General features: G+C 43.2%; 2 protein-coding genes and 1 long non-coding RNA gene across 17 annotated transcripts in view; 1 reads left to right on the forward strand and 2 right to left on the reverse strand.

Moving 5' to 3' along the window:
• The window catches only part of LOC147361489 (uncharacterized), a 112,009-nt gene extending 111,782 nt beyond the window's left edge, over positions 1–227 (reverse strand). For 2 of the 4 annotated variants that reach the window (XR_015138006.1, XR_015138001.1), the window contains exon 1: positions 88–227. This is a non-coding gene — a long non-coding RNA (uncharacterized LOC147361489). The remainder of the gene's footprint in view (positions 1–87) is intronic. The other 2 variants (XR_015138012.1, XR_015138008.1) reach the window with 1 other exon arrangement.
• Positions 1–23,241, forward strand: part of SERPINE3 (serpin family E member 3) — a 31,540-nt gene extending 8,299 nt beyond the window's left edge. Inside the window, exons 3-9 of one of the 3 annotated variants that reach the window (XM_086329178.1) lie at positions 112–345; positions 2,177–2,374; positions 5,531–5,729; positions 10,287–10,387; positions 19,909–19,995; positions 20,522–20,605; positions 21,696–23,241. In XM_086329178.1, the coding sequence (XP_086185304.1) occupies positions 112–345; positions 2,177–2,374; positions 5,531–5,729; positions 10,287–10,387; positions 19,909–19,995; positions 20,522–20,605; positions 21,696–21,847 (1,055 nt within the window). In that variant the 3' untranslated portion in view covers positions 21,848–23,241. Of the gene's footprint in view, positions 1–111; positions 346–2,176; positions 2,375–5,530; positions 5,730–10,286; positions 10,388–19,908; positions 19,996–20,521 lie in introns of all 3 variants that reach the window. The other 2 variants (XM_086329179.1, XM_086329177.1) reach the window with 2 other exon arrangements.
• The window catches only part of INTS6 (integrator complex subunit 6), a 107,150-nt gene continuing 82,884 nt past the window's right edge, over positions 3,081–27,346 (reverse strand). For 5 of the 10 annotated variants that reach the window (XM_086329170.1, XM_086329168.1, XM_086329167.1 and 2 more), the window contains 2 exons: positions 26,312–26,405; positions 24,005–24,627 (listed from right to left, as the gene is read on the reverse strand). In XM_086329170.1, coding sequence (XP_086185296.1) covers positions 24,534–24,627; positions 26,312–26,405 — 188 coding nt within the window. In that variant the 3' untranslated portion in view covers positions 24,005–24,533. Of the gene's footprint in view, positions 6,392–9,457; positions 9,625–17,993; positions 18,096–24,004; positions 24,628–26,311; positions 26,406–27,346 lie in introns of those variants that run through there. The other 5 variants (XR_015137997.1, XR_015137995.1, XR_015137993.1 and 2 more) reach the window with 2 other exon arrangements.

Here is a 27,346-nt window from a genome sequence, read left to right on the forward strand (position 1 = left end):
CCTCGGGACCTAAGAGTAGAGAGGCAGGGGTCCCATTCCCCTGTACCCAGCAAGCAGAGCCGGGGGTAACTCCTGTCTTACACTCACCATTTTGACTGATCTTCTTTGCAGACCCCAAGGTCAGAGAATGGCTGCAGACTGTCTATGCTGTGCTGCCCAGCACCAACCCGGGTGCCAAGCTGGAGCTGGCCTGCACCCTCTACGTGCAGACGGGGACGCCACTCGCCCCCTGCTTTGTGGAGCAGGTCTCCCGGTGGGCAAACAGCAGCCTGGAGCTAGCCAACTTCAGGGAGCCCAACAGCACTGCCATGCTGGCCAACGGATGGGGCCCCAGGCAGACTGCAGGTAAGGAAAAACCATCCACCTTGATGAGGTTAATGGATGAAGGCTGGGGAGACAGGTCCCAGCTGTTACCCATCAGAAGCCATGCAGTGGGTACACAGGCAGCCCTCACCTGCAGCAGAGGCTTATCCTCTTGGGAAACCCGACCCTCGAGTGAACAGGGCTCACTTTTGGTTATATTCTGTCCCTACCCCACCCCCACCCCACCCCCAGGGACAGACACACAACCCCTCACACACACACCCACACACACAAGAGTGCTCTTCGGGAGCCCAGCAGACTTTGGGCCATGCAGCGTCCCCAGGTGTGTTTCCACTGAGCTCTGTTCTCATCAACCACTAACCCTCTTCAACGCAAAATGCAGTAGGAGCCCAAAACGTGGTTTCTTAGGAATTTCACTTAAGGCAATAACTGTATGTAATAACTGTAAATAATGTTTAGCCCAGGGTTATCTTAATGTGCAGCAATTAGGGATGGTTTAATGAAAATCAGCACCTGCTTTGGCAGGCTACAGTCCGGAGTGTAGCAGGGAGTCAGACAGGACTGAGCACGCACACATATCACGCAGTTGTAATTACCATCAAAGATGATGAACGTCACGAACACTTACTGAGTGCTCAGTTTATTTCTTCAGCACTCTTCTAAGTACTCTGTGGTTACGAGCTCAGTTTCCCTTGCCATAATCCTAAGAGCTAAGTGCCATCATTGTCCCCGTTTTACAAACGGAGAAACAGAGGCACAGAGAATTGGGCCTCCAGCCCTGTATCCAGAGAGCAGGGGATTCTAACCCAGGCAGTCTGGCTCCAGCGTCCTTGACGATTACAAAGGTTACAGAGAACTAGGGAGACCACTGAAGACCCAATGTTTAAAAGGCAGAACAGGGATGCACTTTATGAATCAAGAAACAGCATGTGGGCAGGTGCACAGAGGCAAACTGAACATTCAGATCTTTATTGATAAGGGGGTTTCCCCGAGCAGTTTGCTCCAACATTTCGCAACGTCTTTCAGTTTACTTCAAAATGTTTAACTCCCTGCTGCAGCTCGTGGCGCTTCTGGGAGGCCCGAGGCCACGGTCAGCTGCTATCAACCCCAGGGGTGAATGGTCCTCTAAGAAAGAGACGGTACCCCTGAAAAGACCAGGGCTAGGCTCCTTGGGTTCAAGGCCAAGGTCTCCATCTAGGGCAAGTGGGCAGATGGTGGCTTTGTTGCTCACAAGTATGTGACCTTGGACAACCTTGGGGCCCCATCTTTAAAACTGGGAATAACAACAGAACTGGTAGGAGGAGTCAAGGAGGGTTTGCTGAAGCCTTGAAGACAGAGCCTAGCACAAAGGACGTGTTTATTAAAGGGATAAAGAGCTGGAAGGACGCAGCCCCTTGACAGGTGGCCAGCCAGCTCCCCTCTTAGGTAAGGCAAGAGACTTAAAGTCCGTGCCCTGGAGGTCATCATGTAAACAAAGGCTCCGCCAGGGATGAGGCCCTAGAGCACTTGGGGCGAAGGGAGTCGGGGGTGGGGGTGACACTGTGCAGCACCCAGTCTCACTTTTTAGTCTCACCCCCGCCCCCACCCCCGCCCCAGGGGTCTGCCTGAGCAGCGCAGCCTTCTGCTTCTGGGAAACAATCCCAGCCAGAACTAGCCAGAACTAACTGGAACCAGCCTGTAGCACCCCAAGCTATACATAACAAAATAAAAAATTAAAGCCTGGTCTCCAACCACAGCTCTTCACAAGCACCACAGTTCCACAGCTAAGAGTACGAACAAGCAAGCCACAACCCTCCGTGGATGCCTCACACGGGCGGCAGCCTCTCAGCGGCCCCCTGCTCTCTGCTCGCAGGGGACGGGCCGGTGGGCTCCGCGTGGGAGCGCGGTGGCGGCGCAGAGTCTGCGCAGCTGGTGCTGGTGAGCACCGTGTCCTTCCAGAGCGCCTGGCGGCATCAGTTCTCCTCGGACACTCAGCTCCTGCCTTTCACCTGCGCCCAGGGCCTGACCCTCGAGGTTCCCATGATGTACCAAATGGCCGAGGTCAACTACGGTGAGCGGGAGGAGCCCGGGAAGGGAGGGCTGGGCTCTGCTCTAAAAGGATGCGGCTGAGTGGCGCTGCAGGTCCCTCTGCGGTGCCAGGCGCGCCGAGGAGTAAGGGAAGGCCAGGGAGGTGGAGACTCAGGACAGTGAGGGAACCGATGGGGAAGAGAACCCCGATTTCATGCCTGGCCTTTCCCTCTGCACGGAGCAAAGCCGGGAGTCATGTGGCTGTTTGGGCAAACCCCTTCCCCTGGCAGTCACCCCCTCAAGATGAACACCTGCCTCAGCGTTTGGTGTTGAGAAATGACGGTTGGTGGAGAGTCCAGTCTAGAAGGTTCCCTAGAGCATGTCCATCCGGAAGTGCTCATCACTTTGCCTGCCCATCCTGCTGGAAGTCACTCGTCTCCCTCGTGGTGGGGTGCACCTGCAGCTCCCCTTCCCAGCAGACTATTGTGTGTGCTGTGGACGCTCCAGAGTGGGGGGCCCAGCAAGACCAGGCAGGAAGGGCCCCGCTGCCCTGCCTGCCTCACATCTCCTCTCCTGGTCACCCCTCCAAACCCTGGTTTGCATGCTCAGCCCTCTCCAGCTTGTGGGACTAATTATGTTCTTATTCCAGAAGAAGTCAGTGAGACTTAAAACTGTTTAAGAGCTCTGGTGTTGAGAACACTTGCTATCATCCTGCTTTGACTCTATACAGGACCCTTGTGAGTTCCCAGTGCATTTATTCATTAGTTTATTCAACCAATAATTATTCATTGAGGTCAAGTAAAATGGGAATGGAAGAACGTCTGTTGAATAAACATACATTTACAATGGATTGTATTGAAAGTGAAAAGTGAAAGGGAAAGTCCTCAGTCGTGTCCGACTCTTTGTGACCCCACGGACTGTACAGTCCATGGAATTCTCCAGGCCGTAATACTGGAGTGGATAGCCTTTCCCATCTCCATAGGATATTCCCAACCCAGGAATCAAACCCAGGTCTCCTGCATTGCAGGTGGCTGCTGCTGCTGCTGCTAAGTCACTTCAGTCGTGTCCGACTCTGTGCAACCCCATAGACGACAGCCCAGCAGGCTCCCCCTTCCCTGGGATTCTCCAGGCAAGAACACTGGAGTGGGTTGCCATTTCCTTCTCCAATGCATGAAAGTGAAAAGTGAAAGTGAAGTCGCTCAGTCGTGTCCGACTCTTAGCCACCCCATGGACTGCAGCACACCAGGCTCCTCCATCCATGGGATTTTCCAGGCGAGAGTACTGGAGTGGGGTACCATTGCCTTCTCCGCATTGCAGATGGATTCTTTACCAAATGAGCCATTGAGTTGACCCAAAAGTTCGTTCAGATTTTTCCATAAGCTATTATGGAAAAACTCAAACAAACTTTTTGGCCAACCCAATAATTCTTGCTCCTAACACTTCCCTGTTGCTGCTGTGACCCATGCTGGTTGATCTGTCTGCTGGGTGATGCTGGCAGGCAGACTACGAGATATTCCTGTTCTCCCCAGCACAGTGCAGGGTGGCTGGGGAGAACAGCCACACAGGGTGGCTGGCACATAATGGAGGCTGAGCAAGTATTTACTGAGCAGATACAAAAAGGTGTATGAACCATGCCCCTGTCTTTCCCTAGTGATTGTAAGATTTTGCTGCAGTGGCCAGTCGGCTCTGCTGTCTGTCCACCCTGAGGCCCAGGCCCCCCTGTCCTCCCAGGAAAGGGATGGAGCCTGGAGTTCTGCCTGAGACTGGGGCTGCCACAGGCTGCCAAGTCAACCCAGCTCACCTAGATTGCTCCCTATTATTTGCCCGCCCTGTCCCGTCACTGGGTCTGGCCACTACACCTGCATTCACCAGAAACCCTCTCTGGGTCTCCCGATTTCTGGCCATTCGTGTCTGCTGCCACCTCCACCTGTCCCATCACACATTTCTGAAGTTAGGCTGTGCCCAGTGGCCTGGACTTATCCTTGGCCAGTCACAGCCATCACTCACAAGCTCCCACCTGTCCATCCTGAAGCCCACTTGTTTATGTCACAGGGTACAAATTATCAGTCCGAATCCAGCCTGAACTCCTGTTTCCTCAGGTCTTTGCAATGCTTTGGGCTTCCCAGATGGCTCAGTAGTAAAGAACTTGCCTGCCAAAGCAGGAGACATGGGTTCAATCCCTGGGTCAGGAAGATGCCCTGGAGGAGGAAATGGCAACCCACTCCAGTATTCTTGCCTGGAAAATCATGGACAGAGGAGCCTGGTGAGCTGCAATCCATGGGGTCACAAAGAGTCAGATGTGACTTAGCAACTGAGCATGCTCGTACGCATGCATATGCAGTGCTTCAGACGCTGGGAAATTTCATGTGACATCTAGGCTTAGAGCTTTGATTACATGAGTGTGTGCTAAATCGCTTCAGTCAGACTCTTTGCAACCCCATGGACTGTAGTCCGCCAGGCTCCTCAGTCCATGGGATTCTCCAGGCAAGAGTACTGGAGTGGATTGCCATTTCGTTCTCCAGGGGATCGTCCCAACCCAGGGATCAAACCCACGTCCCCTGTGTTGCGTTGCAGGCAGATTCTTTACCGCTGACCCAGGCAGTGCTTCAATCCAGGAGACACGGGTTCGATCCCTGGGTCAGGGACAATCCCCTGGAGGAAGGCATGGCAACCCACTCCAGCACTCTTGCCTGGAGAATTCCATGGACAGCGGAGCCTGGCAGATTACAGTCCATGGGGTCGCAAAGAGTTGGACACGACTGAGCAACTTCACTGGTTCACTGGTTACCACTAGTGCTACCTGGGAAGCTTTTGGTTGAAAGACAGGAAAATCTGGCACCAAGAGCCTGGGTCCTGATACGGCAAGAACAGGCCAGGATTGTAGTGGCTGTCCCTTTAAGAAGGGGTTTGGCTCTCCGGAGTGCCAGTACCCCCATCCTGCCCAGCCACTGCAGGCCCCAGGACTCAAGCCACATAAGAATATCTTAGAGACATTCTAGGTCTTAGGATCAGCAAAGGTGGCCACAAGCCCCCAACAGTCTTGGTCCTCAAACAGCTCCCTGAAGGTGAGGTGGACACCCTGATTGTTAATAAAATGCATTGTTTCCAGTTCTGGGAGCTGGCCCCTCCCAGGGTCCGGCACTGTCTGTTTCCTTGGGCTCCCGGGACAGAACTGATCCCCCATCCACTGAACCCCCAGGCCAGTTTCAGGACCCTGCGGGCCATCAGGTGGGGGTGCTGGAGCTGCCGTACCTGGGAAATGCGGCCAGCCTACTCCTGGTGCTGCCTCGGGACAGAGACACACCGCTCAGCCACATTGAGCCCCACCTCACAGCCAGCCTCCTCCACGCCTGGACCGCCAGCCTGAAGAGAGCCCGGATGGAGGTGTTCCTGCCCAGGTGAGCGGCTGCATCGTCCTGTCGGCGGGCTCCTAGGCCTGCTCCAGTCGGCCAGACCTGCATTACAGAACCCGGGCGGCTGGCTCTAGGGTCTGTGCAGTTACCTTGGAGAGTGCCTCTAATCTTATCACATCCTAAGAGTATACAGCCATCGTTTTTCAAAACCAAATAGGCAAGATCGCTTATGCAGTTGAGCAAATACAGATATAATTCCCATCAGAAGGCAAATTGAAGCATAAAAGTTGAAGGCTTTACATCCTTGCACTGAAGGTTTCATTCTTTCTAAAGAGTGGTGAGCCTTTCTTTAAGAAAACCCAATAGGTACAAATACAAAACCCCAAGAGGTCAGAAAGTTAAATGATGGTGCTGGATTTTGCTTCTCCAAAGCAAAACCTATTTGCAAAACTCTTTACTTTACAAAGGGTTCCTCAAGGAGCATCTCTAAATGATAAGCTTCATTTGAAATCAGAGTAAATGCATAATTAATTTGGAGACCAGCAGTTAAACAAAAAAAATTATCCGAGGGTTCATTTGCAGTGTGTGGATTCTTCATGCTCCTCCCCACTGGCCACCTCAGCCTCCTCCACTGACCAGGCTCTCTGCATTGCTGAGCCAGAGGCCTTGGCAGGATTCCCTCGAGGAGTTAAAAATAAGTCCAGGCCCTGGAACAAAAAACAGAGAGAGAGAGAGAGAGACCAGTGAGTGAAGGGCCAAGGTCTAAAGTGAGATCGGCCTAGCGAAGGCAGAAGGTGAATTAAACTCAGACATAATGCCTATCTCTCCAAACCAAATATTTGAACCCCAAATCAAAGCCCAAAGACTGGCTATTTCAGCAGATCTCTCTAGCATGAAGCAGAAACAAGCCTGATGTTTCTGTTATGTTTAAGAGAAGCTCAGCAAAGGAAGAAGAGCTTTCAAGGCTAACGATAGAGAGAAAATGCAGCTGGGAGTAGGACTTTGCTACAGTCTCTTTGAGTGTAGGAGACAAATGGCTGGCCTCATCCTGGAGCAGCTGATGTAAGGAAGAGGCCCCAGGGAGATGCCCAGCGCCACTGAGAACTATTCACTGGTGCTGATTCTGCCTCTAGAACTTGCAATCCCTTGAGAAAAGATCCTAAAAAACTCTGGAGGATGGGGAAGGGACAAGAAGGCAGAGGTCATAGTAACCCAAGTATTCATTCACACTTGACCTTATCTGGATTAAAACAAAAAAAAATTTTTAAGCTCTCTAAGACTACTCAGCCTGCTATCCGAGAAGAATATAAGATTTTAGGGAAATAAAACTTCCCTTACCTTTTAGGGGTGTTTCACAGGCAAAACTAACCAAGTTTATTGAAAAGACTGTTCTGTCTTCCATTGAATTTTCTTGACACTCTTGTCAAAATCGGCCATAAATATAGGTTTATTTCTAGACTTCCTGGTTTTATTCTATAGGTACAAATGTCTGTACTTTTGCCAGTACTGCACACTCTTGGTTGCTTACTTTAGCTTTTTAATGCATTTAGAAATCAGCAGTATGAGTCCTTCAACTTTGTTTTTCTTTTTTAAGATTGTTTTGGCTATTCTGGGTTCCATGTCTTTCTATGTGAGTTTTAGGATCAGCTTATCAGTTTCTGCCAAATAAACAGCCAGGTTCTTGATGTGGACTTTGCTGACTCTGTCGATTAACTTGGGGAATACTGCTTTATAACAGTATTAAGTATTCTAGTCCATGAACACAAGATGTCTTTGATTTTCTTCAGGTTTTCTTTAGTTTTTATCAATGGTGTTCTGTAGTTTTCAGTGTACAGGTTTTGTTAAATTCACTTCTAAGTATTTTATTCCTTTCGATGCTATTGTAAATGGGATTTCATTTTCAGATTGTTCATTGCTAGTGTAAAGAAACAATTTTTGTATCTTGATCTTGTATCCTGCCATCTTGATGAACTCATGTATTAGCTCTAATAGTTTTTTGTCTGTGTGTATGTGTGTGTGTGTGTATTCCTTAGGATTTTCTATATACAAGACCAGGTCATCTGTGAATAGAAAGAGATTTAGTTCTTCTTTTGATTCTGGACACATTTGCTTTCTTTTTCTTGTGTAATTGCCCTGCACACCCTTCAGTAAAGTGTTAAATAAAAGTGGTGATCATCTTTATCTTGTTCCTGATCTAGGGGGAAAGCATTCAATCTTTCACCATTAAGGATGATGCTAGCTGTAGGGGGTTGTAAATGCCCATTTTGAGGTTGAAGAAATCTCCTTCTATCCAAGTTTGTTAAGTGGTTTTTGTTTTTATAAAAGAATGTCAAGTGCTTGGACAAGTACTTTTTCTGCATCTCTTGAAATGATCACGTCGCCCTGGTCCTTTATTTCATTAATATGGTATTTTACATGGATTGATTTTCATATGTCAAACCCACCTTGCATTCCTGGGAGAAATCCCACTTGGTCATAGAGGGATTTATATGTTGCTGGATTCAATTTTTTAATATTTTGTTGAGGATTTTTACATCTGTGTTCACAAGGGACACTGGTCTGTCATTTTCTTGTGATATCCTTGTCTGGTTTTGGTAAAGGGTGTTTTTTCTAACCCAAGATATTTTTGTAGCATCTCTTCTGGCCTGGCCTTCGTAGCCATTCAAGAAACAAATCACTGTCCTCTTTCATAGTCATACCTCGTTTTTACTGTTGTCTTTAGTTACTAAAAATGGTATGACCCAGCTTTATCTCCTACCATAACCACCATACGTGGCTTAAAACATACCTTAGCTCTTTATCAATATCAATGAGAAACAAAACCACAGTGGTAACAGTAAAGTGCGTGAGCTGTCCTGGACGTTGTTCTGAGCGCTTTACCAGGATTACGGCACTTACTATTCACAAAACTAAGAACTGAGCACTAGCATTAGGCCCGTTTCCTAAGTAAAGAAACCGAGGCAAAGAGAGGCAAAGTGACTTGCCCAGGTTCCCTCAGCTAGTACGAGGCTGAGCCAGCATTCAAGCCTAGGCACTGGGTTCCCAAGTTCATGTTCTTAACCGCTATGTTTTAGCACTGAGAGTTCTCAGAAAAGTGAGGTTTAAGGATTTAAGAAAATTTCAGAGAAGGTGGTCTAAAAACTTTTTTTGAGGAACTTCTCTAGTAGTCCAGGGGTTAAGACTCTACACTGCCAGTGCAAGGGCTGTGGGTTCCATCCCTGGTCAGGGAACTAAGGTTCCACATGCTGAGAGGTGTAGCCCCCGAAAAAAAATTTTTTTTTAATTTTTGTGAAATATCAGCATATCAGCACCAGAAAGCTGGTGCCTTTTTTGGAAACTATGGCCAAGATTCAGAACACACATTTATGAGAAAATCTGATACCTTTGTTTAAAATATTGGGAACATTGTCTTGTATGGCAGTGAAGAACGTGGATATTTAACAGTCTGGTACAGTATTTTTATTCTCCGATAAGTTCTGCATGATTTATAGAAAAGACCATCTAAATTCCAATTTGGAAGTTTTTTTGTTCTCAAAGGAAAATCACGTCATTCATCCTTTTAAAGCCGCCTTCAACAGTAAAGTTTTAAATGCCTTGCCCTTGGAGAAACATGATAAAGTTGGTGGGCTGGTTTTTCCTGCTCTCGGGACTTAACTGGGAAAACTAAAGACCCACGCTGCACACAGCAAACGTGAAAATATGTTGTATCAAATAGAAAAATGTTCAACGAGACACTATTAGTTGGCAGTTAGTCAGCAACTTCTTTTCCGCACCTGCTGTGTGTGAGACCCCAGCCAGGAGGCAGATGGCAGGTGGCAGAGTGTAGACACCGAGAGCACAGGCTCTGCGCTCCATCAGCCTCGTCCAGGCGGGCTCCGTCGCAGACTCAGGACGTCCTCTTGGGCAGGCTCCTTAAACTCTTCAAGCCTCAGTGTTCTATCTGTAAAACAAGAATAATAACACGGTTACGTGATGAAGAGATGAGATCATCCGCATAAAATACTCTTAGTGCCTGGCACATGGTATGCACACGTGGGTGCTCAGTCGCGTCCGACTCTTTGAGACCCCATGGACTGCAGCCCACCAGGCTCCTCTGTCCATGGGATTCTCCGGGCAGGACTACTGGAGTGGCTTGCCATTTCCTACACATGGTAAGCACTCATTAAATATTAATTATTATGAAGAAATAATGAGCCTCTTTTCTCAAATAGTTTACAGTATCATAAATAACACTAATAGGAAACAGACCATTCTATACATCAAAAGAGTGGAACAAAGTGCTTAATAGGGCTTAAAGAACCGAAGGTCACAACAGCTGGGGAAGAGGAGGAGGGATCGCTGAACTGAGCTTAGAGGAGAGGATAGTACAATTCAAATTCAAGGCAGACCTGGAAAGAACAGCAGAAGCAAAGGTCCAGAGGTGGGAGAAGGGGCTGTGGGATCAGATTAGTCAGGGGGTCGGGGTGTGGGAAGGAGCAGTGACAGACGAAGTTGGAGGTGAGCCTGGAGCTCCCTGACTTTGAAGGGAGGGGCGTGGGTTGGCATGTGATGAATATCAAGGTGAGAATCTTAAGTGAAAGTGTATATCTTTTGTTGTTTTAGGTTCAGGATCCAAAATCATTTCGACTTGAAAAACATTTTATATTCCTGGGGAGTCATCGATCTTTTTGATCCACTCAGAGCTAACTTGAAAGGAATTTCAGGTAACAACAGTTCTTTTTCCAAGCATATTGGCATTGTGTGTGTGGTGGGGGGGCGGGGTAGGTGCTGTTTTTAATCAGTGATCATGCACTGATGAAGGGATTCACACCTACAAAGCCTTTAGAGGTAAACAGCCAGAGATGATGTGGCTTAAAAGAATAAAGAAAGTGCTTTACTGTATATAAGAACATGCTGCTTCAGATGCCAGATTTGGGTTGGACTTTGTGGGGGTGGGGGTGTTTCTTGAGATGGCCTCTAAGCACCCACCTTCAGAGTGAAGTCAGTGATCAGAGGTCACGATACAGCTCCCCTCCCTCTGCCCGTCATGATAGGAGAAACCAGAGATACTGGTACAACGGAGCCCATCATTCTGACCTCCCACCATCACTCTTCGTTTCTCTCTCTGCCCCCTCCCTCCCTCCCTGGACCTCTCTGTCTTCTTCTAACGAACTTCCTTTCTTCAAATTACTTCCACAAATTATAACCTGGCCTTAAAATGTTCTCCCTCCCAGAGTATTAGATTTTGTGGCTTATAGTAGACAAGCTCCTGCTAATCTACGGGCTCTGCATTCACCTGTGGTCTGACAGAACTGACATCTAATGTTAAAAGAGAGGGGAAGGCCAGAACCTAATGTTTCAGAATCCTCCCAGGAGACCACTGGCAAAACTACTGCCAACTCCAAAGACTCGGGTTCGTTGCTGCTCTGGATAGTAATGAACTATCTGTACGAAGATGACCCTGGAGCAGGCATTGCCTTGGCCTTGATGCTTTCCTTGCCCGAGGAGCTGATGAAACCTCTGTTTGGAATGCTAGAACCTCATAGCTCAGATATGTTTTCTAAAGCCTTGCTCAGATTTCTTTCTTAAGCCATCGCAGGGGAAAAAAAAAAGTGAGTTTAGTCCACACCAGAGTCTCGGCTTGGATATTAGATGTGACCAGTTAGATTCCATGGCAAAGTTACTTATCAGAAAGCACACGAGGAAGGCTCTATTCTAGGTTATTTATAATCTACCAGCTCTGAACTCATTGCCTAAACATGCAAAGAGATAGTAAGCAAAGCAATAGTCAAGTTTGGGCCCAGTGCCCCCCAACAATGCTTGGCATACAGTGGGGAGCCAGTAAATACTGTTGACTTGGAGAATGACTCTACCAGAAATTTTCCCTGGTGACACAAACATAATCTGGCACTGCCAGGAAAAGAAGACTAGAGCTAAAGGCTAAGAGGCAAGGAAAGAGCAAGGGATGAAGGATTTGTGTGCAGTCTATCTTTAATAACACAATCCCATCACTATCTTTGTGGCTCTGGAGCTCAGCTATGGCATTCCTGTTTTGACCAGCCTAATTCAAAATTTGGGAGCCATTCTGACCTTCTCTTCCACACCGATACATTCCAGTAGTCACTGTGACTCACTGATTGCTCCTTCATCATTCTCAGAAATACATCCTAAAAGGCAGTCAACCCTGTGTCCTCAAAAAGAATTGAGCTCAACCCACATGATGCAGTTCTCCTATCAGTAAAGACCTCTGAGGCTCAGAGCTCCTTTGACAAGATCTAATAAGCAGCCGAGTTTAAAAAGAACCTTTTAAAATACCTAACCTCTTGTTTTACAATGCAATTAAAGTCTACTTATTTTTGCTCAAATCAGCAGAAATATAGGCTTATGGATCTGGCTTGTTAAACAAGTATCAAGCAGTTACCACATGCCAAGTGGGAAGCTTGCATGCCTATTTCCTTCAGATAAAATATATCCACCTTACAATCTTCTCCCATAAAGTTTTATTCCTCTAACATAGGGATCACCAAATGAGGGCCTACCACCTGTTTTTATAAATAAAGTTTTATTGAAACACAGCCACTCCCATTCATTTAAACTCACCCATGGCTGCTTTCCTGCTATAATGGCAGAACTGAGACTTTGCAACAGATGCCATATGCTCTATAATGGCTAAAATATTTAATATCTGGCTTTTTACAGATAGAGTTAGCTGTCTAAAATACTGCTTTCTGATGTTTTTCTTTAAATATGATCAATAGACTAGTTACTTCTGTGCCTAAGTAGACTGTTGACTTAATTCTGGAGACACGGCCACTGAATCTAACAATAGATGTGTCATGCCTAAAATGGGGTAGCCACCTCCCACATCTTATTTGCAGAGATGAAATTATCATACAGCAAAGCAAATTATCATACAGCAAAGAGAGCTTGACAGAGAGCAAGTGATCAGAAAATGCTGGTCTCCCATCCTACAATTAACAAGGGGCTGCAGATAGTTTTGTACTACTGATGGACACTCAGCAACCACTGGGAACATTTGGTTTTTTCTTTCTATTTGGTACCAAAGCCCAGAATCAAGTTCCCCTTCTCCATTTAAAAAGTCACTCATTTCTTCTTTTATGGCCTCAAATCCTATTTTTGCTGCATGAAGAACGCCCAGCTGGGCCTATGCTGTTTTTCTCCCTATACCACCTTGGCACTACATGTTATGAAGCTTTTAAGAATAATGCCAGTGTCACTCACACTAAAGACATCAGCTAGAGATCCACTTTCTGAGCAGTCCCACTTCCTGTAGGATCAGCAGGCTTTCATACCAACCCAAGCTTCCTAATCTAAGAAACAGTCCTTGTGCACAAACTTGAAACTTTGAAGAAACTGTCTTATTCTTAACTTTTGTGACTGGTTTCCAACCTCTGCTCAGGAAGACGTACAAGCTCCCTGTTTCTATGATGTGAATGAACAAACCAGCCAGAGTTGTTTGGTTGTGAACTGAAGTTAACTTATGCCATACCAGTGATTGGGTAGAGCTGCAGAAGGTCATCAAGATAGCAACATAGGTCATTCGGGACTTCAGTCTCTTTCCCAAGAAGACCAACTAGCAAGTCTCCACACATACGTCAACATTGTAGAAATGCCCTCACCTGGGGGTGAGGCTGAAGCACCCCTCTGAAACACAGAGACTGAGAAGGACCACGTTAGAAAGTAAGAAGAAATGGCTTTCCTGGTGGCTCAGGGGTACAGACTCCACCTGCCCATGTAGGAGACATGGATTCGATCCCTGGGCTAGGAAGATCCCACACGCCGCAGAGCGACTAAGCCCACGTGCACTACAGCTATTGAGCCTGTGCTCTGGTGCCTGAGAGCCACAACTGCCGAGTCCACGCGCCCCACAGCCCGTGCTCCGCAACATAAGATGCCCGCACACCACAGCTAGAGAGCAGCCCCCACTTGCTGTAACTGGAAAAAAGCCCGTGCAGCAATGAAGACCCAGTGCGGCCAAAAGTAAATAAAGTTATACTTTTTTTAAAAAGGCATAAAAAGAAAGTAAGAGGAATGGCTCCTTTCTGACCACATTACCACCCGCTCCAGGCTGACGCAGCACTGCACCGAGAGTGCCCCCTGGTCCATGGTTTCTCCAGTGAGAGAAGAGAGGCCCAAGGTGGACATCTGGCTCATCCAGCTCATTCAAGTGTTTCAGGACACATCCTGGCAGATCCGCTCAGGTCCTGCCTCACGGATCAGAGAGATAGAGAAGGGGGGCAAAGCCTACATACAGCATTCAGCACCTACACCTTAAAAGAGCATACTGCAGTGCACCTGAGCAAAATCCCCAGCCAGGAGCAATGCCCATGGGCAGAGCCAAGCCAGTGGCCCCATCTGGCCAGAGGGCTCAGTTGGCTCTTATGGGATTTGGGTCTCTGGTGAAAGGGCCACCATACTCCCAACTCACCCAGGCAGGAAAGCAAGTTCACAGCCCAACCTAACCACCAAGCATAGTCTCATGTCCCACTCATGCAGGAAGCCTGGCCAGAGAACCCAGATTGCCAAGAAGCCTGTCCTACGGCTGTGCTTGGGCAGAGCTAAGTCAGACGCCCTGCCCAACTGTTGAGCACAGTCCCTGACACCACATAACCAGGAAGCCTGATCAGGGACTGTGGATGACCTTGGAGCTCAACTCATGGTACCACCAAGCCAAAGCCCAGCCTGTGGCCCCACCTGACACAGAGCCCAGCCAATAGCACCATCCAGTTGGGAAACACACCCTGAGTCCCCATCTGACCAGGAATGGTTGCAGAGCCCAGCCCACAACTGCCCAATCATACCATCCTGCCAGGGAACACAGCCTGCAACCTCACTCAACCAGAGGTGATTACCAAACTAGCAGCTCAACCCAACCATGAAACATAGCCAGAAGCTCCACCTAAAGAGGAAGCCTACCCAGTGGCTCCACTTGAACGCACAGTCTAGCCAGCAGTCCCACCCAACCAAAGAAGCCAGCCAGCAGCAACCCCTGCAACCTCTGAGCGTACGCAGTAGCCTTGTTCAAACAGAGACCCTGATAGAAGGCCTCACCCATCCATAGCTGCTGGGAGCTGACTGGTGAAGGTCTTTTTCCTGCCACAGCAAATCTATAAAGTCTGGGAGAGCAGACTGCTTACTTTAAATACATAGATGTTAATGCAAGGAATGAAGGAGCTTGAAGGATTAGAAAAACATGATAGAACTGAAAGAAACAAATAAAACCCCAGTAACTAACTGCAGTATGCTTGCCTGGAGAATCCCATGGACAGAGGAGCCTGGCAGGCTGTAGTCCATGGGGTCGCAAAGAGTCGGACATGAATGAGCAACTAATACCCACTCACTCAACTCTCATAGAGAAATGGAGATCTATGAACTAACAAAGAATTCTGAGTAATCCTCTTAAAGAAGTTCAGTAAACTACAGGAATGCACAGACAGACAAAATTGAGAAAACAGTGCACAAATAAGTAAGTTCAAGAAAGAAACACAAACTATCAGAAAACCAAAACAGAAATCCTAACGCTTAATACAGTGACTGCACTGAAGATTAGAGCCTCAACAGCAGAATTGATCAAGCAAAGGAAAAAACAAAAACCCCAGTGAATTACATTTGAAATTATCTAGTAAGAGGAGAAAAAGGAATACAGTGAAGAAAGCCTACGGTAGTTGGCTTTCTTCAAAGCCAGCAATATATATACTATGGGAAGGAACAATATATACACTATGGGAATCCCAGAAAGAGAAGACAGAGGGACAGAAAGTCTATTTAAAGAAATACTGGCTGAAAACTTCCCAAAATTGGGAGAGAAAAATGGGCATCCAGATTTTTGAGGGCCATGACCCCAAATAGGTTGAACTTAAATAGGGCTACCCTGAAACATGTTATAATTAGTCGAAAGTCAAAGACAAAGAATTTGGAAAGCAGCAAGAGAGAAAGGGGACTTCCCTGATGGCTCAGATGGTAAAGAATTTGCCTGTAATGCAGGAGACCCAGGTTCAGTCCCTGGCTTAGGAAGATGCCCTGAAAAAGGAAATGGCAACCCACTCCAGTACTCTTGCCTGGAGAATCCCCATGGACAGAGGAGCCTGACAGGCTGCAGTCCATGGGGTTTAAAAGAGTTGGACACAACTGAGCAACTAAGCATGCACACAAGAGAAGAAACGAGTTACGTACAAGGAACCCCCATAAGACAACCAGTGGATTTCTCAACAGAAACTTTGAAAATGGCTGTTATCAAAACGATAAGAAATGGCAAGAGTTCAGTGGTTAGGACTCCACACTCTCACTGCTGAGGGCACAGGTTAGACCCCTGGTCAGGGAACTAAGATCCTGCAAGCCGTACGCCATAGCCAAGAAGAAATATCAAGTGTTGGTAAGAATGTGGATAAAAGGGATCCCTCGTGCACTGTTGGAGGAATGTAAACTGGTGCGGCCACTATGGAAAACGGTATCATGTTTCCTCAAAAAAGTAAAATAGAACTTCTATATAATCCAGCAATTCCATATCTGGGTATGTATCCAAAGGAAATGAAATCATTGTGTCACAGAGATATCTGCACCCTCATGTTCTATTGTTTAGAACAGTCATGGAAAAAGTTAAGTGTCAACATATACGGTGGAATATTATTTGGCCATAAAAAGAAGAAAATCCTGCCATTTGCAACATTATAGAAAAACCCTGAGTGCATTACGATAAGTGAATTAAGTCAGAGAAAGACAGATACTGTATGATCTCACATATACTATATATAATCTAAAATCTAAATCTAATAAAAAGCTAAAATCATAGAATCAGAGTACACAGTGGTGGTGGCCAGGGTGGGGAGAATGGCTGAAGGTGGTCAAAGGGTACAGATATAAAGTATATTATCTTATTTGCAATATACACATACATAAAATCATCATATTATACACCTGAAACTTACACTGTACATGCCAATTACACCTTAACAAAGCTGGCTGGGAGAGTGGCAAGAAAGCAAGATGTGAGGAGAGGGCTAGATGAGAAGGACAGAAAGAGGAACTAACCACCTACTTGCAGAGGCCATTTCAGGTTCTTTCCGGCACTCTGTATATTCTGGGCTGGCTGCTATGTGAGATACACTCTCCATCTACAACTAAGTGACAAGAAGAGGGGAAAGATAAACTAGAAGCAGATCCTGGCGATAACTTTTTCAAAGCATTAATACTGCCAATATTAAGTAATAATATCTGGGGAGACAAAAGACACAGCCAACGATGTGACGATGAGAAGCTGACAATGGAATGTCAGATAATCGGTTTACATTTTGCAAATCTTATGTTTATACAGTCTCACATTATGAAAACCCTTAACCTTCTGAGAGTATGGCCACATACAAAGCACCATGGGCTCCACTAACAAAGGGGAAGGGGGCTCTGAGTCATTCAGATGACACTTGCCAAGGACTCCTGTGCTGCGCCCCTGAGTCCACAGACACCAACCATTTCCTTACGAGTGAAAATCAGATTAAAGGACATTAAGGCAGCTGTTTTTATGGGGGAAATGAAACAAATGTAGTGTGTGGAGCGAGCCCCCAGTATTCAGTCATTTGTCCAACATTCACTATACACCTATGTGTGCCAAGCACTATTATGCTAGTTGAACGAGGTAACAAGTATTTAGAATAATACAGCTTCTGTTTTCTGGGAACTTACAATCCAAAAAGGAAGGTTCAGATGGAAACACAGAAGCTGTTATGGAAGAAGAGTTTATTCATTTGCTTTGGATATTGAAATGTAATATAGGAGTGGAAGGGTTTATTGAGGGGAAGGCGGCTAGCTTCCCAAAGTAGGTTCTGTAGAATGCTAACCTGGTAAATTTGGGGACAGGAGATCGTGTGTCATTCCATGGTTAAACACTACATATGACCACGCTCCTGTAGAGCTATGAACACCATGAACATTAACAAATGAACAACTCTAAGAAGTCTACTGTTAAAAACAAAAGCACAAACCTATTCAATTTGCATTTCCCATGTTATTACTCATGGAACCCTTTATACAGAATAGCACCTGTAAACAACCTTGGGAACAGATTTTGGGGAAACAGGTTGAATGGCCCTCAGTGTCATTAGACAGTTGCCAACACTGCAGGAGAGAATAAGCCCAAAGCCAGGAGGATCCTCTAGGCTGAGTTCATTGCATAACATATCCAGAGCCACTTAACAGAAGTAAGCAAATTGGGATCTGCAATACAAGATCAAGCAAGAAGAAAAACATAATCCACATATGACTCCTGAATCCTTGTTTTGATGACAAATGCTGGTCTTCTGAAATGTTAACTCTTACCAGAGATAAAATGTATAGGAGATGAGGATGCCGAGGCATGCCAGGCTATGGGTCTAAGCCTATGTCTGTGCAAACATGTAAATGTCACTTCTTGGGCCACTCCTGTAATAGGATGGAGAAAAAAGCTCCTCAGTTGCAGTTTCAAGAAAGTGAAATAGCCAAGTCATCTACTGAAAAACTCATTCATACCAACCAGTTGGCACCATTTCTCACATTGTGCCAGGGCATCTGGACTCTAACACAAATGTATTCAACTATATTCTAGCTGATAGAGAACCTCTGCTCATTTCATTAAATATTTGGATACCATTCTAGATAGTAATGAAGTCACAGATTAGTAAAACCTTCTCATGACCATTAACCATTCCTTATACACACAGTTCTAATTTGGGTCCCACATTTCAGTTTGCTCAGGGAGTTAGCGAGACAGACTATAGATCATAGATTATCTAAAAAATGCTACTGAAAAAGACCAACTGCTAAAACCAATCAGAAGGCTGAGTGATGCCAAGTGACTGTTTCCATTGATTTTTCTCTCCCTCTGGCCCTTGTCTGGTCCCCTTCACTGGCACTGAGAAAGATCTGTTCCTTACAGCAAACAGCCAACTCACAATTCCCTTATGTAAAAGACAGATGAGACGCCACATATCCTGTACGCTGCTGGTCTTACTCTCTCACAACACTCATTCACCGTCCCCTCGTATTGTGTATGAGAAATCAAAAATAATTTATCCTAAGATAAAACAGAGAAGCCCTCTCAGAATACAGCATGTCCCTCACGATGTTTAAGACTCCTGACACCACTCCCTTTCCAGGGCATGCTAGAATCAACTAGAACACACTTTTGCAAGGTGGTGGCATCCGTGTGGAAGGGTTGAGTGGAAATGGGCAAGGTACCTGCTGTCAGAACGCCTGTATCTGCCCAACAGGACCTCTGGTCAAGCGTGTGGATTTCTAGTTTCTTCTCGTTCTCAAGATTCTTACTTTCATTTTTTGTGTCAAGTACCAAGCGAACTGTTTAAACATGATGGATGGCTAAATTATAAAAACCTGTCCATTTCTCTAACGTCACCACTCAAATTCCTGTTTGCTAAGCTTATGATGCCTTTGAAATTGTTGACATACAACCATTATAGTTCTCACCTCTCGTTTTCTCTGCAGACTCTAGCCCATGAGGCAAGGTAATTGCATAACTGATATGCTCAGTATACAGAATGCGGTCACGCGGCATGAGATATTTTTAATACATTGCCTTTTAAAGCCCATAGTACAAACCTCTGACTGTCATTTAAAAGTGGCTCTTAAAATGCAGCCCAAGAAGGCATTCAAGGGAAGTCATCTCAGAAGCTTGCTGAATGTGCAGATTCCTGGGCTCTGGAATTTGCATTTTAACACATACTCTGGCAATTCTTATACACCGAAATTTTAGAAATACTAAAGATTTCAACAGTAACTAGAAATTGGGCTTGAAAATTAACTTGAAAAAATGGGGACACAGCCCTGAATATTGAGTGGGATTATTTAGTAGATGGGGCTCAGACAGTAAAGTATCTGTCTGCAATGTAGGAGACCCAGGTTCAGTACTTGGGTTGGGGAGATCCCCTGGAGAAGGGAATGGCAACCCACTCCAGTATTCTTGCCTGGAGAATTCTATGGACAGAGAATCCTGGTGGGCTACAGTCCATGGGACCGCAATTGAGTTGGACACGACTGAGCAACTAACACTTTCACTTATTGGATACTTAACCGAATTTGAGGCTTTGAAAGTTGCATAAAATACTGCACCTTAAAATTTCCCAAATCTCTTCCTATTTCCACAGTAAGCAGCATGCAAGACTATAACTCTGTTCTTTAAAAATGTACTCACATCTTTCAACAAAATGCAAATAATCCCATTTCTATTTCCTCTGCTTAGGCCAAGATGGCTTTTATGTTTCTGAAGCGATCCACAAAGCCAAGATCGAGGTTTCAGAGGAAGGCACCAAGGCATCTGCAGCCACAGGTGTGTGCCCAAGAGGACTGGGTGTCAGCAGTGCTCAGGAATGCTGCGGGCCCGCATCTCCCCCTTTGTTAGACTCATCCAGTTCAGCCTTCACACTTCTAAGCCTTCCCACTAAAATCCCATGTCCAGATGTGATAAGAGCATTAAAAAAAAAAAAAACGGAAAAACGGGGGGGGGGGGGTGGTTAACAGAATCAAGTTCTTGAAAATGAGGGGAGAAAAAGAGCCATTTTGAAAAGGATCTGCACCATGACCCCATAAATAAGGAATAGTCATTCTGAAAATTACCTTCAGGAAGGAATTTATTCCATGAAATATTCTGAGAATAGGACACAGTGTTGGCTAAGTGCTATCTTTTCTTTTTAATTTTCCCATTTGCACCCCATCATAACACTAAAACAATGCTGTATCATTAGGATGCTTTTATTTCTTCAAAAATCAAGTGACTTTGTATCCAATTATAATAGTGACTTTCCTCAAATGAAGAGAAAATACAATGGGATTCTACTCTTTTATCTTTCCTGCAGCTCTGTTGTTACTGAAAAGGTCTCGGATTCCTATTTTTAAAGCGGATCGGCCGTTCATCTTTTTCCTGAGAGAACCGAACACAGGTATATTAGTGTTTTTTGATAGGATTCATGTAAATATTTATCAGCACCTCTCTAGCAACAAGGGCTCATTTGTCCACCCCAACCTAAAACAAGCATTCCTTTTAGCTGGTTTCTGTAGTGCTTCCAAAGCTCCCCAGTTGCTATGTCCTGTATCCTGAGAAAGGGGAATATTTCATAACTACTGAGGAGACTAATACCCTCTTGTGGCTTTTCTGCCTTCTGTTACTCTCAGCCCATTTAAAAATTTAAGTTTCTACTTCTGGGGAGGACTTAAAAAAAATGATGAAAGTAAAATAAACGATGTATCTTTTTTCCCCATTGTTGCTGAACTTTCTGGGCCTTGTAGGCTGAGGGTGTTCATTCAGGCCACGAGTGTCCAAGTTGTCCCCTGGTACTCTCAGCGCCCCTAGTATCCTAGGGAATGCACCTGCGTTTCTATAGCTTTTCTGTTGATCTTCCTCAAGCTTGTTGAAATTACACAGAAATCAAATATTTGCCCTAGGCCTTGTCCTACCATACAACCTCATCTTAATCCAAAGATGGTATGGTACAGGCAGAGCCTTAGCACATCAGAAGGACAAGCAGAAGTCCTTTAAGTCTCAACAACAGTGAACAAAGTATTCAAATGATTCCTCTTAATGTTGCCCCACCTTCTCTGGCAATTACTTATCAGCCTGGGGAAAAAAGAGAGATTCTCAGTAAAGAGTTGTTGGCAAGTCTAAACAATGTGTTAAAAATAAATAGGATGGACCAGGACTAACAAAATCAAGCAAAAGTGGATCTACTTTAACTAAACATCAGGCATTATTTTTATTTATGGAGAGAAAAAATGTCAAGTTAGAATAATGAAAATTATGCATAGGTTTTACACAAATCGTTAAGGAAATACTGTCAACATCATTTTATCTGAGAATCATTTGCGTACGGCTGTAATTTGTGCTAGAAAGCAAAGACACTTGTGACAAAAAGGATGAAGATAATCATTCACTAGGGAATTATCTATTAAGGGATTATTGCGGGGAGAGAAAGTCCATCAACAGAATATATCCTCATAGTATTTCACCAGATGAAAATGTCACTTATCACTCAGAACAGGTATCAGAGAGCCCTCTCTTAGAAAGGATACAGGTCAAAAACAGTGAAGATGAAGAACGACAGGTTCTACTCCCTCAAGAAACAAGAGACTGGACTAAACCTGAACAGAAGGGTCACTGTCAAAAGCTCATAGCCAATAAAGGTTGATGACAGTTAAGAGAACAGTTTCTCTTCTGGAATTCAACTGCATAAAATGATGTAAAATCTTTGAACTGACTAGTAAAGGATACATCACTGTTTCTGTGATAAAGAGTTTTCAGAACTGCCTTAATAAACAGAATGAAAATATAATCCAACACCAGTTCCATGATCCGCAATAGTCCCCGTGAGTTTCTCTGCCTTTCTCCCTGGGAGGTACCTGCTCACATCACACAAGGCCGAGTCGCTACTCTTCTGATGACGGGGTAATGAAAGGACAGAAATGAGCCTCAGCCTCCAGTATACCAAACTGACGAAGCTTACTGATAAGGGCAAATCATAACTCAATCAGTTGACAAATGGGACACATGTAAGAACATTACCAAAAATGATCTTCACCTCAAGATTAAACTGTTGGAGAACATCACTTGTCCAGCCTACAGTCAGCCATCCAGTGATCTAAAGGACCTAAAAGACATGATATTCCCCTCCATGTACTCCCCCTTCCCCTTTGCTGTAGTAGTTCAGTAATTTAACTAACATGCCCAGTTTCTTAATCTGTAAAAACAAATAAAAAAAAGCTCTGCAAGAAATGAAATATTAAGCTTGAATTTTTATGGGTTTCAAAGCTTGTGACTGTATTTTGGGGTAAGAGCATAGACAGAGTATGGTGGCAGAGAGATTAAGGACAAGAGGAGACAACACAAACTGCTTCTTGCCAACTCCACCTAGGGTTCATACCCTGAAATATATTAAGGATCAAGGGTCTAAAGGATCACCTCATGAGCAATCTGTGAAATGCAAGAAAGAACATTCTGATAAGGAAAAGTGGGCAAATGTTGGAACAGACAGAATATTTAGTTGCTTTACTAAACATTCTTGTTAAATATTAACTTTTATCTGAATGACTTGTAAAGCTCTTCTGTTAATCTCAGAATCTAAACATATGTAATTTAAAACCAGACAATATATTCTGGATTTTGTGTATCTGATGTTGAATTTAGCCATGTGACTGCAGCTAACTATTAATACCTTAACAATTCCACTTACTAAGTAATATCCTGCTCAGAGGTATTTTTTAAGAGGTTTAAAAAAAATGTTTAAAGAACTGCATATGAAAATACTATGTAACACTACATTATGTTTTTTTCTTGACAGCATTTGTCTTCAGTATTGGGAGAGTTTTGAACCCCCTACACTGAAATAACAGAGCTCAAGCATGTTCTCCACTTTTATCTATGCTTTTCTTCAAAAATTACAATTTCATTTTCCTATACCCCTGAAATTTAAAAAATGATCTGCTGAAGTGTACAAAGATAAGGGTATGTGTTTTTCAAATATTATGAACCTAAAAATACTTCCACTTTGCCATAATTTTATAAATTTATTTTACCCTCTTTTAATCTAAATGTGTTTTAGCCTTCTTTTCTACTCGTTATCCCCGAAGCACTAAAAGGCACAGCAGTGACCTATGAATGGTGAGTGAGTCAGGCCACAGGCTCACAGTCCTCAGTAAGGACACGTGAGGCCACAGTGGACTGAGGGTGGACAGTGAATTGCGTTGCCTTTTCCTTATCCTGGACAACTCAGGGAGAATGCAGAATGGACAAAGTCATTTAAAATGTGTTTCCTTTCCATTTAGCTTCTAAAGGAAATGGACAGTTTAAGTGTAACAGCAGAGCAGAACAAAGAGATCCGTGGAACCTTCAGTCTGTTGTGGGACTTCTGCAAGCATGGCATCAGGCTGCTAAATGCTACACATTTCAGAGTATGTGGTGTCCCCCAAATTTACAACTCTCTGACAGCTTCACCACAGTCCTGGTGAGAAAGTAAAAGGGAGGGGTTGAAGGAAAGGAAGTAAGGAAACCAATAGAGTTCAAAGGTGTCTGCTTTTGAAACAGCTTTTAAGAGTCTGCCTATCTGCAGATACGTTTCCATTGTCTAGGCAGAAACGGAGTGTGTCGGAGTGGCCAACAAAATCTAAGAACATAGAGTAAAAAGACAATGCAGATTATGTAACATGTCATTACAGTTAGGTTTAACAAATGTGAACTTCAAGTGGTGTATTTTTCCAATGCTAAAAAGCAATGCCTTTAAAATTCCATTATCTTAAGATGGTTTTAAATGATTACTTTAAATGTGATTATTTCCTAAACCACACAAGAGTAAAATAGAGCATTTATTGATGGAATAACAAAAGTGCTTTTCTTAAATATTCTTCAAAATACATTTGTACAACTTACAATAATATATCCAAAATAACTGTATATACAAAACATCGCCTAGTTTTAATGTATGTGCTTTTTTTTCCCCAAAAATTACAAAGTAACTTTTTTATTTTTTTGGCAAAGTTCAACCTTAACAGAGGTGACAATTTTGAAGGTTGGTTTAAGAAAATAGAACCTGAGGGAAATTGACACGCAAGAGTCAATGACAAGCAAGAGATTTGGAGGAATATTTTTAGTTTGTTAAATAAAAATGTTTTTTTTAGAGTGATACTTTTCACATTACAAAAATAAACCAAAATGAAGAAAAGGTCACTGTAAAATGATGGAAAAAGGATCTGTAGACTTGCTCTTAGTATTTCAAAAAGCCAACAATGCATGTCAAAAAATGAATGCAAGATCACAACAGTCTTGTATTTACTTTGTATTTGGAGAAGGTAGTGAAATAAGTGGCCACATTCTCTTTTCTTTTAATTGCTATTAATATGGTTGATCTGATTGGCTCTTCGATGAATTTCATCCAAGAAGTTCTCCAGTTGTTCTATTAGCATTCTTTTTTTAAACCTGTATGAAAAAATAAGTATAATAGCACTCTCAATTTCTTTTTAACAAATAGTTACATATCAGTATAATTTTTTTTTAAAGAGAAAAACTGCTTTGAGAAGATTTTTTAAAGTGAAATGAAAATGAAAAATCAACAGCTTTATGATATATAAAATCTCTTAGCAAATTATTTTATCAGTACAATATTATAGTTTGTTTCTAAAACAAACAATCCAGGCCTAGGTACAATGGATAAGAGGTTATTTCTTTCACAATAAAAAAGAAAAACAAGGGAAAAAAAAAAAACCTAATAAATACAAGGGTTATAAACATTCCAGCAATCTGGGTTCCCAAAGAAATGACTCCAGTAGGTTCTTATGCTCTATGAAAGTGCAATGTTGAAAGGAGTATGAATAAAATATGAATATAATCCCCCACAAAATGGAAGAAATGAAATTTGGCCATTCACATTTAAACTGTGATGTTCTACTATTACAATTTGAAAACTAGCAACAAGTTAAGGACAATCAGACATCAGCACTATAGGATATAGCTAACAGTTAAAAGTTCAAGTGAAAATTTTTAAATTTTTTCAGTAATAAATATAGCAGACTAAAATTGCTTTTGTACAGAAGTATGTGTACATAATGTACAGAAGTATGCAGATGCTTTTTAGACTCTCCAAAAACACGGCCCAATTGATGCCTACTTCCTCTGTACTTGTAAACTAATAACAACTAACCACCATAATATTATACAACTCTCTAAAAGGTAACAGAATTCAGGCACCCGGAATACAGCTAAATCTATGAAGTTTGAGTTGATAGCATGTTATATAAAGAGCAAAACAGGTTAAATATTCAAAGTAAGTAATATGAAAAGTTATGGCCTTATCTTGAGACTTGAAAGTAGCCCATGCTCTAGCCACTCATAGAGGAAAAAAAAAAAAAAAGGATTAATGGCTTTATCTTAAAAAAATAAAAACCTTTACATGAAGCATGGAAGAAATTGGTGGGGTACATAATTAAAGGGTGGGTAGCATAATTAAAGGATGGGTATCTTGGAAGGTCAGATGAGATAAACCTTAAGTTTTCTTACAATACTAGAATTCTAAAAAGTCTTAAAGGAGAAATTTTAAAAAACACTTTTTTACTCACTAAACTCATACAACTATGCTTTCCAGTTAATTGCACTTTGTGGTCACCGTTTATAATCTTGATCCACATTCCTTGTACTAAAGTACATAATCTTGGGCTACTGAAGCAATCAGAATAAGGCTCATTTGTCCAGCTCTTGTCCCTTAATTACATGTTTTCCCACGTACAAGTGAACTCCTGCATTCAAATACTGCCTTTCAAGGTTACTTTTAATCACTAATATTAACTGTAGTTCAAATATACAGAGAAAAATGAAAGACTGTAAAATATAAAGACATCAAAAAGCCACAGAGTAGGATAAATGAGAATTATGCCAATACCTGTAATGTGTAGAGAGAAAGGGTTCACGATTTCTAAAGAATTTGTGTGTGGCTATTTTTTAAGTGACCTTAACTTTCAATAAACCAAAAATAAGAATTACTTATTTACACATTGGTGTGTCATATACATGCATAACAACACAAGTATAAAGTAGATACTGTTAAAATACCAACTATAGAAACTGGGGACTCATTTCATCATACCATAATGTACAACAGATTACTTACCTTGATGCTTCTTTAATGACATTTTGTAAAAATATTAGTCTTGTTTGTAAACTGCCTTGCACATGCTTCAGTAAAGTGAAGATTCTTTCATATTCTTAAAATAAGAGAAGCAAAAAGAAAAGTGGTGTTACTTTGCACACTTATTCAATATTTTCCTATTACAGTTTACTACACATCAAGATTAAGACAAAACTAAAAATAGTTTACCTAAAAACTTCACCGTTCTTTAGAGATTTTATAATACATGTATTTCATCAGACATCAACAAAGATAAAATAACTTGTCAAACACTGCCTTTTCTTGGTAAAAGTTCTCATTAGGGAACTCATGTATATATATATATCAAAACATACAGCTTAGAAGAATGAGTAAACAGCTTTTTTGGTAGTGCCACTGAAAAATAAGAAGTGGCCTTTACAAAAATCCAACCTTACAACAAACTCTAAATTACAGCTAACATAGGGGGTGGATAAAATAGAGGAAAAAAAATAAACAAGAATGCTGTCTCAATTTCAAGTTTTCACATAAAACTTAATAGTCCTCTGTCAAGGACTATAAGCTCCTAAAATGACCAGTACTGAGTCTTACCCACTTCTGGACCACCCATGGGCACCATCATAGCAGGTGATCTGTCCAAATCTTCTGAATGAATATCAGTAAGAATATTGAAACTTTATCTCACAAAGTTCTTCTCTACTCATATAACAGACAACTTCGTAATTTTAGTTTTTTGGCCTAAACGCATCCCTGTCACTATTATAGTTTAAATCTTAAAAGTTAAGATGGTGGGTAGGTACTGTGCCAAGAACTTTACAGATATGAAGTCATTTAATATTTATTGCATCTTTGGGGTTTTTTTCTGTTACCTTAAAATTCCAAAAAAAAAAAAAATTCCAGTTGCTGGTTGGCAGAATGTTCAAGACTATCGGTTCCTGTCATGGGAGGAACCAGGTTTAATTTTTATCTGTGTGTTTCCCTACTCTACTCTCATCCCTCCTTATTTACCACACCTAACACAGTACTTTGGATATAGCA

The sequence above is a fragment of the Bos grunniens genome, chromosome 12, assembly GCF_055505025.1.
Source record: "Bos grunniens cultivar Pamir isolate PY7600 chromosome 12, Bosgru_T2T1.0, whole genome shotgun sequence".
NCBI classification, from domain to species: Eukaryota; Metazoa; Chordata; class Mammalia; order Artiodactyla; family Bovidae; genus Bos; species Bos grunniens.